Source organism: Lycium ferocissimum, chromosome 2, assembly GCF_029784015.1.
Source record: "Lycium ferocissimum isolate CSIRO_LF1 chromosome 2, AGI_CSIRO_Lferr_CH_V1, whole genome shotgun sequence".
NCBI classification, from domain to species: domain Eukaryota; kingdom Viridiplantae; phylum Streptophyta; class Magnoliopsida; order Solanales; family Solanaceae; genus Lycium; species Lycium ferocissimum.
In genome coordinates, this window is record NC_081343.1 from 51,973,049 (window position 1) to 51,987,607 (window position 14,559).

The window sequence follows — 14,559 nt, forward strand, 5'->3', positions numbered from 1 at the left end:
TTTATGAGGTTTTTCCCCCCTTTTAATTTAATGGATATTTTTAAATTGCTTTAAAATAGGAAAGAAAAATGTCTTAAAATTTATGATATTAATTAAGTGAATAAAGTTTATAAAATACAAAAATAAATCTAGCAAACCTCATATAGTTATTTTCGAATAAATGAGTTTGAATTCATGGATTTCTTTTTTTTGGAATAAACTTCACAGTATAAAGTTCATTAGCCTAATTGAGATAAATATAATTTTGCTTAAAAAGTATATAAATTATTTAAAAGTATTTATAAAAACCAATATATTGCATATATATAATATAAAAATTATGTATAAAATTTATCGGTTCCGTTTTTCTTCGATTTGCTTTTAGTAAAATCAAAATCAAACAAAGTATTATCGATTTCTAAAAATTCAAAACTAAATCAAACCTAACCCAAGAAAATATCGATTGATTTAATCGATTTGATTTTAATTTCCGTTTTGGATTGATTTTTAACCAAACTGTGAACATCCGTCTAAAAACCACATTCCGATGGCTCGTACTTGCTACTTGCATCTAGCTAGAGGTGGCACGTGTGATACACCAAACACAAAAATGTCTACGTAGCTCTTCTGGTCAGCCTGCATACACGTCTACTCTTTTTTGTGGCGTTGAATAAAAATAAGTAATCTAACGGTATATGTCTCATCGTATCCTTTAGAACCGAAAGTTAGTTTCCCAAGAAAAAACTCAAGAAAATATGGGTGCAACTTCAGCAACAGCAGTTTTCTCTTCAAATTCCATATCTCACTTGCCCTCCTTCTCTGCTTTAAGTAAACCCAAGTTGCGAATCAGATTACCCAAAGGTACTTTTTTTTTTTTTAATCAACTCCTGTATGAAAATAAGTTGTGCTCATTAACATTCTTGAAATTAATTGGAAACTTAGTGTGGAAATCTTGGGTATTATTACTCTTTGGAATTGCAAGCAACACTTGTTTACCCCATCTACCTCAACTTATTTGTGATGTGAACCATTGATCTAAGTTAGAATGTAGTACTAATTAACTAGTAGATGTATGTATAGCTCTCTGGAAACCTTTGCCTCATGGTAGGACTCCAGGTGTTAGTGAAAACTTATCAGCGAGATGTAGCTCCAGCAGTTCTTATTTAAAGTCAACAGGAACAGGATGACTGAATGATTGAGTTATAGGAGTAGGGTAGCATCAACACTCAGTGTGAATCCATTTGCTCCAGTTCTGGTGAACAAGACCTGTGCTTGTCAGCTGTAGCAAGGTGCCAAATGAATTAATGATGTCCAAATGAGGTAGTGCCTTATGTCACCGGGAGCGAGTCGGTAGGGGGCCTGAGATCTTGAGAATTCATTGGCTTGCCAAGGACTTGTGGGAAGATTATGTTTTTGTTGTGGTAGTTGTAGGAATTAAGGTGGGTGAGCAAGATGACAAGAAGAGACTTGGTATACCTATTAGAGCTAGATATGCTTTTCGATTTAACTTTGTGGATGGTTTCTGTCATCTACAGAGGAATTTGGGTATAATTTATAACCACCATGGCTTGTAAGTGTGAATGTGGTTGCAAGAAGTGTTTGGAGCAAATAGATGACCTCTTTTTTTTTCTTTCTCATTCTTGGTTAATATTAGTGGTACTATTATTTTTATGTCTGTGAGGGCATGCTTGAGCTAATTTTCACACAATGGGACTAAAATACCTCAGTAGTCTGATAAAGGCTAGACATGCTCACCAAGACTGAGGAAAAGAAGTAATTTTTGTGGTCTGGCTCCAATTGATCGGAATCAACCCCCAGACTTGGTATACAAGTTAATGTTTCTTTACCAATGGGCTAATAGCACCTTGTGATGGAGCAAAGCTGCGGCTGGTTTCTTTGAATGGTACTTTGTAATAGTTATATGCTGCAGGGACTTGCTTTTGTAACTATTTTATGCATTTTGCATCTATTAAGTAGAAGGAAGACTATTACTGAGTGACTCATTATATTTGAGCTGAAGTCAATGTGCTGAGGTCTTCGCAAGTAGTTCATTCTATATCTGTTTCTAGCAGTACACTTACTGCAGATAACCTCTGATGGATGGAAAGTATGGAAGTAAGAACAGACTTGTCAAGGTACCTAAGACCAAGTCCTCGACTTTAGCAGTGATACTGGTTTTGTAATAGTCGCTATAATCCCTAAGTTTGTCCGGTTTCACTATTTTCTGATTTTCTTGCAGCTATATCTTATGGGCGGGGGAAGGAAGTAGGGGCGAGGAGAAGAGTTGATGTTAGCATGTAGCTTAAAAGTAACTTTTTAGTGCTAAACCTATGATTACGTTTTTTTGTTTGTGCTATTGCATTAGACCAATCACTCATGGAAGCATGAAAGTGAGGGTTGGAAATGAGTAGAACTTGTGGTTTTATCTATACTAGGATTCATATGTGTATTGCACATTGCGTAGCCAAAATCCAAAGTACTTGTCAGCTAAGACTTGCTATCAAGATTAACGGGAAAACACTTCTTCATCAATCTTCTTAGCTGAATCAATGTCTCTATTGTGTTTCACGCTTTTCAGGACCTTGATTCAAACCCTCAGTCTCAAAAACTGTAGCGCGGATGGATAGATACCAACCGTAAGGCCGTTCGCTATTAAGTTTTTGTATGTAGCAGGAACTTTAACCACCCTTGTCTCAACCATCTTTTCTTAGGTTGGGCTTGACTTAGTTTTTCTCACCTTATAATCTGTCATCAAGCCTCCTATGCTGGATTTTTCAGTCAATTTGGAGTACTCATCTCTGAGTTTCACATTTTCGTAAGAAAGATCCATGCCTCCATTATGGCTTTTGTACTACTTATACATGCTCTCTCCTATTCTCACTATCCCAGTCAAATTAGTACAAAACAATTTCTGAACGTCATCAAACATTTCTTTAAATATATATATATCATCACTTGTATAAAATCACTGCAAGTGTTGGAATAAAAGTAATTGCTTCATCATCATCCGTCGTCAAACATTTTCTTCCTAATTTTATCGTAAAATGATGAAGGTTGTTCAATATTGTTTCTTTTCTTATTCGTCTTGCATCAAGAAAGGAGATTGTCCCTTTTTATGTCTATATGATAAGGAGCCATGAAACACACATTTTCTTTGATGGCGCTGACATATCATTGGAAAATTGTCGGACTCCATGGTTTATAGACATATTTGAACCACTGGAATCTCCTTGTGTGCATGCGGATGGATTTTTTCCCTCTTTCCATCTGAAGATGACTTCTTTTAGTTGTATATGGATCTCGTGATTATGTTTTCTAAGATACTTATTTTGAGTCCACTAAAAATGATCACCTAGCATCATTGTTAAGCCGTGTATTTCATCCAGACATCGGGATGGATACACATCTTATTAGAGAGCATGAATTCTGGAAACTTAAACTGAGGTATTGATTTTTGATGCAGCTTGTTCAATTTGGCAGAGATTGCATATGGGCCTTCCGTGAACACAAATCGTAAGGATTGTCATTGTTCAACTCTCTCCACCATAAGAGCTGATGGGAGCAGGCAGCGTAGGTCTTCAAAAGATGCTACACCAGGGAAAACATCCAAAGGAGGTGAGCTCAATATACAGCCAACCCCTGACAGTAAATCATCAAATTCATTAAACCAGGAAGAGATCATTTCCCTTTTCAAGAGAATACAATCTTCAATTTCAAAAGGTGATTCTTTAAGTTCCAAAAAAAGAAATACCAAGTCCTCCGAAGAGAAGCCCACTATTGATTCAGTCTTGGAAATCCTTCGTCATTCAAAGACACAAGCCAAAGGTAATGAAGCTCTCCCATTTTTGTCTAAGCCTATATCCAATCTTTCTGTTTCCCAAAATTTAATCCTAATGCAAATGATAATACCTCAGTTGATAATTTTTTGTTTTGCTTTTGAAGGTACAACGTCAAATACAAAGGATGATAAGGGGTCGACTCATCAAAGAGGTCAAAAGGAACCAACGACAGATTCTTCATCAACATTAGATCCAAGGTCAACACGCCCACCCTCAAGCTTTGTGAAAAGATCTCCTTTACAATCACCATTTAACTCCAAAGGAAAGGTTGAGCTCAAGATGGAGACATTACAAGGTAATCACGGTGAAAGGGAAGCAATCAAAATTGAGGATATGAAACTTCCTCAGCTTAAAGAACTAGCAAAATCTAGAGGACTTAAAGGTTATTCAAAACTAAAGAAAAGTGAACTTGTAGAATTGCTCATCAGATGTTGAGACAATGAAGAGATGATTAAGTCGTCCATACAATGCTTTACATGCTTGACTGTTAACTGAAAGACTTCTCTTTTTCATGTCTGCTTTCTTTCACGGATAAACTCGATGTTAGGTCAGAGTTTGGGTGTTTAACACATTCATTTGTTGGTTATTTGTTGCATATGTTATCTTTAAGTCTGATTGAGTTTATAATCACTTTCTCAAGTTGTCGTGTTTCTCCTCTCCCCCTCCCCAACAATTTACTTGCTTCAATGGTTGAAAGAGGGGTTATTATTCCTCTGCTAGTTGTTTTCGTATATCAGAATTCAGACGTGATCATCTAGCCCAAAGGTCGAAAGTCCTCACTTCTCATAAACCTTGAACAAGAAGTTTCGCCTTTTCCATTTTGGAAATGGTACGTAAGAACAAGATGGTGAAACAAGAATTATCCTTAAAGATGGCAATGATTTATCTATTGCAAGCGTGGTACATTTTAAGTACATTCTGAAATTTTTCTTAATACATGTTTGTTTCTGCTTCAATACTGCATACTGTGGAGGATCCATTCCCAGTTCCACTCATAGCTATAGTTGAGAAATTTAAGTGCATTCTGAAAAACAGAAGCTTGCCAGTCATACACAAGAACATCCAGATATCAAAACCATTTAAATAACTCATTTGGAATAACAATAGTGCTAATAATAATACTTGACATTTTCTAAACAGAAAATAATACACATTTCTTACATAAAGAAAATCCATTTGACCAATTAAATATCTTAAAGATCAATTTACAATGAACCAGTGAATGTAAATAATCACTTCAACCCTACTGATCCATAAGTATATAACAGATTATATAGAAGAGCCATAATGGTCGACCAAGAGATGATTATTTTGATGCCCACAAAGATGAGAGTCTTTTCGACACAAGCAGCATTGAACCAACACCTTGCGACCAAGTTTTCATCGAAATTGAAGTTGAATTTTTGGGTGAACAGGAACAGGAAAAAGAAGATGATGATGAGCCGATATCTCCCACTTAGAGAGCACTACTAAAACCAAGATATTTCGAGAGTGATGTGGTCGATTGCCACGCAACAATTTCCCATGTTGGATATAATGTGAGTGTCTGTACATAGACAACCAATGATGTTATGTCAAAAATGTTCTTGTGCTGGAACAATAGATAATAATAGAAATTGAGAGCTAATGTAGATAGTGATGGCTTCAATTTTTTTGACAACTTTAGGAACAATTTGACTTTGTCACATGAGTTGGTAGGTTTGCCTAGGTAACATAATGGAAATGTATTTGTCGTCAAATCTAGAATGACAGATTCGACCTTGAGGAGCGGTGAGCAAATTTGTTGGAAGAATGTACATAGTGTCTTTGATATGTGCTGATAAATTCAGACTCGTTAAAATTAATAAGATTGAAAAGGTTCGTCGTTATATATAATTGGAAAGGTTGTATTTATATTATGATTCTATTACTCGTGAGATTGTACTGGACCACCTTTTTCTAATAACAAGTTTTTGCACACATGCGTTGCATGTGTATCCCATAGTAGTTATGAGTAGCAGTACCTGACTATAGATAGGAAAAGATGTAGAGTTGTGTGCCCACTTGCCAAGAAATAAACTTAAAACATCAAAGAATACACGTAATCAAATCTCATTAAGAATTGAGAAAAGTGGATCAAGGCAGTACAAAAAGGAAGAAGAAAACATGATTAGTCACCAGACTCAAATTAAAGAACCTCCTCTGCGTATCAATAAATTTGGAGCTGCAATATATATAAAGTTTATAATTAAGAGAGTTTACTACACCTATATATACTTGAAATAGACTAAAAAGAAAGAACCTTTTGGTGTCTTGAAACCGCATCTTATATCTCTATTATCTGTTATTTGCAAATGTAGATTAGACAAATTATATACGCAGAAAGTCTGATAGGTAAATTAAAGTAAAATGATTCTTTAATGAGAGGAATTGAAAGGTCCACGATTATTATGGAATATGCAACCTTTGGTACATTCATTTAATCAATATAAAATTTAATATCCAACTTAAATGCACTAAACCAAACATTATGTGAATCTGGTCTGGATACAAAAAATATCACACATTTCTTAAGGAAAGTACATTACATATTCTACTTGTATATTCATATTGGTTTGTGGAAGAGACTTGCTAATAATTATGATTCATAATTGAATATTAATGACTCAACATGGAAAAATTGCCCAAGTAATGAAATAGGATGAGATATAACGTAAGATTATAATAAATACGAGTAAATGTCTAAAATTTGTACATAAATTGAATGTGATCAATTTCATCTTTGATATTTATTATAATATATATTTACATTTTTATACAAAAAATTCAAAGGAATATTATTAAATTGGAGGTTAGAATGGTTGTTCAAATTTGATGGACATTTTGGTAATCCAACTTTAATATTTGAAGTTTCCCACTTTTATAATAATATGATGATGATTATCTGCTAACCAATTACGTGCATCATCACTTTTTGATAATCTAATAGTCCTTGGAGATAAGTATAGTAGGAGCAAAATGTACATGTACATTCATACAGGTGGTACTAAGTAGTTGGGATTAAGGCTCAATCCCGTTGAACAATATAATTTTTGGAGCTTCCTTGGCTCGTTCAGAGATTTGTATGTCAATGTTGTTAGAACTATGAGATCTAAAGATCCTCTAGTGGTGGAGAATCTGTAATTAGCCTTAAAAACAAAATTTTGGGTATTGGAACAAAAAATTCAACAGAGCGAATGGATACAGAGGATTCAAGCAGTTGAACTTGAACCCAAATAGTTTGGGATTGAGATGTTCTAGTAGCAGCATTTGTTATACTAGTCTCCGGAGATCTGTACGATTGTCTCTATCTTCTATTTGCTAATATATCGAGATCTAGCTTTGAATATACAAAATATAGTGCTATTAGCCTTTACTCTTGTTCTTAACCTTTGAGGTGTAACTCAGATGGGATGACCTTTAAAAAGCCTCGACGCCCATATGAGAAGGAGCGATTTGATGCAGAGTTAAAACTTGTCGGAGAATATGGATTGAGGTGCAAGAGGGAGCTTTGGAGAGTTCAGTATGCTTTGAGCCGTATCAGAAATGCTGCAAGAATGCTTCTGACCTTGGATGAGAAAGACCCACGTCGTATTTTCGAAGGTGAAGCACTCTTGAGGAGGATGAACAGATATGGGTTATTGGATGAGAGCCAAAACAAGCTCGATTATGTCTTAGCCCTTAATGCGGAGAACTTTCTTGAGCGTCGTCTCCAAACCCTTGTCTTCAAGACTGGCATGGCTAAGTCAATCCACCATGCTAGACAGGAAGAAGAAAATACTCCCGATGAAAGATTATATTAGCGTTCCCGTTACTGACTTTGTACAAGAATGTAGTGAGGATTCCAAAGTTTCTTCTACTTACTTATATTAACGCAGGAATCCTAACTACTTTCTTCTACGAAGTAATTAACGAGAACGCTAATATAAACTTTAAGGTTCATTAACAATTCTATCAGCACAAGAACATATTTGACGTAACATAATTGGTTGTCTATATGCATACACTCCCGTTATATCCAACATGGAAATTGTTGTGTGGCAATTGACCACATCACTCCCGAAATATTTCGGGTTTAGTAGTGCTAAATGGGAGATATGGGGTTCATCATCATCTTCTCCTTCCTGGCTGGACTCTTTTAGAAAAAGTTGGTTTTTTAAGTTGATATATTGTATAGAAAGTTTTAGTACTATATATAAGCTTTTAAAACAAGTGACAGCCACACGGAACCCTGACCTACTAGGTGTTAGAATATTAAAAATATTTTGTAATAATTATTCTAGGTTTAGTATCTACATTAATGGCAGAATATGTATTTCCTTTTTTTTAATTTCAGAATATTCTAATATATTTACTTTTCCGTTTAGGTTAGGATCTACATTAATGGTAAATAATGTATTTCCTTCTTTTAGTTTAAGCATATTATAAAATATTTATTTTTCCGTTTAGCTCAGAATCCACATTCATCATAGGATATTCTACATTAATGGTAAGATATTTTTTTTTTATTATTTCATTATCTAGTAACAGATATAAATATGCTAACATCCACCATTTTGTTATCAGGGAACTCGTAGTGTGTAATTATTGTACCATCAAATATACAGACTAAGAATAATTTTAAAATGCAATATAAGAATTGTTAATACCATCGTGTAGAGTGCGGAAAGTAACACGTTAAAGTCGGAAATATTACTTATTTCGAGAGTCAAACAATTTAATTTTGATCGTGAATTCGGATATGAAAAATTTAAATTTTTTGAAATAAAATTTATATATTTGAAAATCACGTAAAAAATGCTATAAGTGAGTAGGAAAAAATATTTCCGTTGCTGGGACTTCAACCCGGATCTTTCGGGTGAGAGCCAAGTATCCTAACCAACTAGACTACAACGGATTTTTGTTTATTAATATGTCATATTGGTCTTGTGGCATTGTTGATTCCTCTTATCGTAACACTTAAAAATAATATTTAGGGTCTTCATCAGAAAATTACCACACTTAGATATAGATATTTCACGTAAATCATGCTGATAATTTGCTTAGGTTGATTTATTTGTGTGACTAACAATTGCTTTAGATTTTACAGCAGTTATAGACACTTAGCTTGCTTCTTTAATTTGCAAGAATTCTAACTCTATTGGGCAATGTCTTTAATAAATCAAACTTCAATATGCACTCGACCTTGTATATTGGCTGCATTAGCTCTAGTATGATTACGGGTGGCAAATGGGTTGTTTGGGCTAAGGTTGGGCGGGTTGAAATGGGTTGAACTAGGAGTGTCAAATGGGCGGGTTGGGCTGAAATTTGCCCAATCAAAATGGGCTGAGGTAATAAATGGGTTGGGCTAACATTGGCCCAAAAGTTACTTGGGTTGAAATGGGTTGGGCTGAATTGGGCTAAAAATGGGCTGGGTCATGACCCGCCCAACTTGACCCAATTTTTTTGAAGGTCTATTTTCTAGAAAAACATTTTTCGCGGATTTTTCGTGAAAAATATTTTTGAGGAAAACATTTTCCGTGGTAAATATTTTCGAGAAAAACATTTTTCGTTTTCCCTTCATATTAAACATAATTTTGTGAAAAATATTTCCCTTCATATTAAACATACCACAAACTTATAAGATACATGATACAAGAAAAGTGTATACATAAAAAATAAAAAAAGAAAGTAAATCTCAAGCAATAAACCCAAATTTAAGTAAATCTTAAAAATGGGCTAAGTTGGAATCAATTGGGTTGGGCTAGAGATCACTTTAAAATGAAATTTTGGATGGGTTGTTAGCTAAAATCGCCTAATATGAAATTATTTTGAGCTTAACCATAAAATTTTGGGGTGGTTGCCTTCATATTTGTGGTCTTTAAATTATGCCCATCATTCTTTGCCAAATTTTTGACACCTAAGCGTTCACGCAGTCAACCAATTAATGTGTCAATGCCTAAACCTGCAAAGTTTGTTTGCTAAGATGAGTTGGTCAAGATAGGCTAAATAATGGGCTATAGCTCAACCCGCCCAACTTGGTTCAACTTTTTTTTTCTTTTTCTGGATATTAAAATAAGAGAAAATTACATCATAAGTCACTATACAAGAATTAAGAACATAAATAGCACAACTTTTCATATTCTACAAAAAAAACACTATTTATTACATTTATAACATTTGAAAATAAATATTTGACGAATGGGAATGTCCCCTAAATCAGGGAGTGATATCTTGTTTTCTTTATTTTCATTTATCCATCATTTAATAGATAAACCATCATTTATTTCTCTAATTTAAGGATAAATATCTACCAACTTATCTATCTTCTTCAACCAATATATCCTCCATTCCTATTACTCATCCCTCTATTCTTTCATTTTATTTATAAAAAATACATTCGAAAGATAATTATTATATGAGGTATTACTGCATACAACATTATTTAGTTCACACACAAAATTATACGAGGTATATAAAATTAATTATACAAGGTATGATATAATTATACAAGGTATATAAAAATATTATACAAGGTATAATAGAATTATAGAATATTATTATGTATAATAATTTTATTATACAACCCATTTCCTACCGTGTTGAATCAGAGCTACTATTTATATGAAAATAATTATACAAGGTATGATATAATTATACAAGGTATGATATAATCATACAAGGTATATAAAATTATTATACAGGGTATAATAAAATTATACAAATATTATTCTGTATAATAATTTTATTATACTACCCATTTCCTACAGTGTTGAATCAGAGCTACTATTTACTCCTTCATGGGTAAACAATGAAAGCAGACTAGAATAGGAAGGAAGTGGAAAGAAAATTATTGTACTTATGTTCCACATCTCATTTTTCATTATGTTGAATCAAAATTGTGATTTTATTATCCATGTATGATTAATCAAATAAGGCCAGAATAAGGAGAAAGTAGAAAATTAAAAGAAGAACCTTAATTAGTATAGGAGTAGTTAATCGTAAAGAAGCAGTTATAAGATATCTACTATGAACGAAAAATGGGGAGACAATGGTGTGGGTTTATTATTTAAGAAAAAATTACGTCCGGATGATTTCCTTATAAATAGGAATTTGTTTTTACTATGGAATTTCTTATTTTGCCATGGAATGTTAATTGCATTTACATGCTAAGACATGCTAACGGTATGTAAATATTATTGTCTACTTATGTTTTTTCCCCCTAAAATAAACATTCTTAACCAAGTATTTTCAAACAAGTTTTAATACATATTACTTAAAGTTAAAAAATTATACAAATAAGTATAGCTACTCCAGTTACAAGGATTAAAATTCTTTTTCACGAGTATAACAAAGGCCACTTGATAGAATATCAAGATAATGACACTTTGTTATCCAGTTTAATAATCTCTTTTGAAGAACTAGTTAATTTTTAGAAATATCCTAGTAAGCTGCTTGTTTATATTCTTAAATATAAATGTCTTTCACCATAAAAGCTTGCAGCAGAATATCTACATCCAAAGAATTATTAATAATATTTGAAATTAAAGCAAAAAATAAATGCTAAAGTAAATTATTTGATACAATTTGAGCATGGCACTGCTAAATTAAAATAAAACATGACAAATTATAAAAAGGTTCTAAGATGGTTTTTCTCAGACGTCAATTAGATTTGGAATAAGATAAACGTTAGGCACTGTCCACTAAGTTTATTTCATGCCCAATATGATCTTTGAGGCTTTGTTCATAAAGAAATAAGAGAAAGTGACACGTATAAGAAGAGATTCGTTTAGGCCACTGATGGGTCGATGTGGGCTAAAGTTATGGGCTGATTTGGGCTACCGCAGATAGATGGGTTTAGTTGCGTTGTTGCCAAACATAACCTAATCCATTAAAATTCAAGTAAGTTGGGCGGGTCAAAAGGGTTTGAGTTGGTTTGACCACCCCTAAGTATGTATCATACCTCGTAGCTTTATCCAAATGCACAGGCTTGCCTATTACACTCACAATTAAAGATGATTTCTTACAATTTTACTAAATCACAATGTCCATCTAAATACCTCGATTGAATAAGCAACATGTTTGTCCATTTTGATCAATATGTAGAAAGTGCGGTGTTAATAATGCTGTTGTAATGTACTAGTGATTAGTAATGGGATGAAAATATGTGTTTTGTTTACTTGTAAAGAAAATGTTTGATGCATGAGGGTTATTTCGGTCACTTAAGCTGTTTTAATCCATGTGATAATTATGGTAATGGGCCGCTCGGCCATCTAGTTTGTAGAAATTGGCCCAGTTTCCTTATTCTTTCGGGCAATTCGCAGTAATGCCCTTATTTTGGGGTGGTCTTTAATTTTTGTCCATCAAAATAAAAGTCTTTAACTTTTGTCCTTCGGCTAAAAATCTCAGGATTTCGGGTTTGAACCCCTGCTCAGGCGAAAACTAAAAAAAAATTCGCTAGGTAGAGGTTGCCTGAAAACTATGCCTTAAGGTAAAGTTTTGTAGGCAAATTATGGCTTAGCAAACTCTGCCTTAACTCTACCTTAAGGCAGAGTTTGCAGGCAAATTATGCCTGATGGGGCAGACTTTGCCTGCAACTATGCCTTAAGGTAGAGTTTTGCATGCAATCTATGCCTTAAGGTAGAGTTTTTAGCAAACTATGCCTTTTTACCTTGGCGAGTTTTGGGCAAAATTCTGCCTTGCGAATCCAAGTTCTATCTGACATTTTTTTTTTAAAATTTTGACTGAGCAGGGGTTCGAACCCGAAACCTAAGAGTTTTAGGCGAAGGGCAAAAATTAAAGACTAGTAATTTGAGGGGCAAAAATTAAAGACCAGTGCATTTGAAGGGCACTCCGCACAAAATAAGTATTCTTTCCAGGTTTAGCCCAATTTGTATGTATTCTGACAAAAAATATTTTAGCTCTGGTTAAAAAAAAAAAAAAATAATAATAATAAAAAAAAAACTTTTCTCTTTCCCATCCGTCTCTCTTCTCTCTCACATACACTCACTTCTTTCTTCTCCACCATATCTTCTTCAAAAGTGTTAATTTTTCAACCACAAGCTCCAAATAATATTAGGATCAAATCTCAAATATATTTTGTGCTAATTTCATCAAGATCAAAAGACCCATTTGAATTTCTTCAAGTTTTTTCAAGGTCTCCAATGGTGTTTTGTACACTATTCAACAAGATAAAACTCGTCTAAAATATCGTATTTGATTTTGGAGCACATCACTCATTACCTAATTTCTTCTATCCTCTAACCCTACTCTTTTTAATGTGAATTTTTTTTTTCTTGAAAGCAAATCAAAAGTTATTGTAACGACCCAAGTAACCCATGTTTTATGTGATAATGCATACTGTAAATTGTACATTCCAAAGAGAACTGGAAAAAGGCTATCCAAATGAATAAATAAAAGTTCTAATAAAACCTTCAGAATGTTGTCCTTTTCTCTTCGTTTTTTATTTCATTTTTTTCTCTCGTTTCAAGTTCATCCATTTGAATTCTTTTGATGTAATGGTAGATGGATGACGGCTTTGTAATGTAAATTTGTATAACAATTGCATTTACACTGTATAATAGTGTATGACTACATGATATACATTGTTATACAACGTAGATACATTTTTATACATGGTTATACATAACATATACACTATTTACAATATGTATATATAATGTATTTTTTTAAACTGGTAAAGTTGCATGTATATATAATGTATATGTAATGTAATATAGTGTATAAGGATGTATATGTAATGTATAATAGTGTATATGCATTTTTATACACCATGTTATACAGATTTTAACAATGAAAAAGAAAAAATAAATAAAAGGGTTCTATGGTAGCTCGAGGAAGAAGGTAAAAAAATAACAATAAAATAAATTTGGCTTCATGAAATTCGATGTAAACATATGTTGGTTATTTTAGATGTAAAAATTTATACGGTTATACTCATTGTAAACTATTTGCTTGGGCATCATAAATGGGTAAGTATTCCTATTATTAATTCATGTATTCTTATTTAACTTCTATCTCGCATAAAATAATACATAATTTCTTGCATGACTAATGCAGGTATTAGTTGTGTTGGCAACAAGAATACCAACCAAACAATTTATTGCTAAATGCTAATGCTGAATTCTAGGCAAGCATCAAACTAAGTAACCAAACATTGTTTCGTAAATGGCAGGGGTTTTGGGGGGAGGGATGGGAGTGGGTGTCGAAGGTGGGGGTGGGATGGGTTTGTTGGAGTGTTGGGGTGGGGAGAGGGTAAAAACGTACACACACTGGGTGTTTATACCAAATCAATACATGCATGCCATTTGTTTGGATAATATAAAGTTACCAAAGAAGTCATATTCCTAATTGTTAAGGGACTTTTTTTCTGGAGAAGATATTTGACCAACCAAATATGTAAATGAAGAATTCCTCCACAAACATACCCTAAATTCCTCAAAATTTCTACTTGGTAACTTGCCTTTTATAGCATGTGCATTTCCCAAGTCAACTGACTTAAATTAAGATTCTTGCAAGGAGCTTTTAGTTAGCTTGAAACAACAACAATTTACCCAATTGACAAAACAAAAGTACACAGTACTATATGCTAAGAATCAATCACTTCCAATTTATAACCAAGTCAACTCAATCCATTATTTTTAATTACAGGGAACATCTTGGACCAGAAAAGCAGACATCAGAAGTTACATAGGAGTATCAAAATAAGAAAGAAAATAGAATG

General features: G+C 33.3%; 2 protein-coding genes across 4 annotated transcripts; both read left to right on the plus strand.

Annotated features, from left to right (window-relative positions):
• The first annotated feature begins 631 nt into the window (after positions 1-631).
• Positions 632-4,431, plus strand: LOC132043802 (rho-N domain-containing protein 1, chloroplastic). Of its 3 annotated transcripts, none has more exons than XM_059434268.1 (3): positions 632-840; positions 3,460-3,804; positions 3,922-4,431. In XM_059434268.1, exons 1-3 carry the CDS (start codon positions 735-737, stop codon positions 4,251-4,253), a joined length of 783 nt encoding a protein of 260 aa, XP_059290251.1. In that variant the 5' UTR covers positions 632-734; the 3' UTR covers positions 4,254-4,431. The 3 variants fall into 3 exon arrangements, with proteins under 3 accessions (XP_059290251.1, XP_059290256.1, XP_059290265.1); XM_059434273.1 differs by lacking the exon at positions 632-840 and adding an exon at positions 942-2,114 and having other exon boundaries at positions 3,443-3,804; XM_059434282.1 differs by lacking the exon at positions 632-840 and adding an exon at positions 2,584-2,615 and having other exon boundaries at positions 3,443-3,804.
• A 2,790-nt stretch (positions 4,432-7,221) lies between these two features.
• On the plus strand, positions 7,222-7,639 carry LOC132047715 (small ribosomal subunit protein uS4y-like). The gene has a single exon (XM_059438720.1). It carries the CDS (start codon positions 7,250-7,252, stop codon positions 7,637-7,639), a length of 390 nt encoding a protein of 129 aa, XP_059294703.1. The 5' UTR covers positions 7,222-7,249.
• Positions 7,640-14,559: the final 6,920 nt, after the last annotated feature.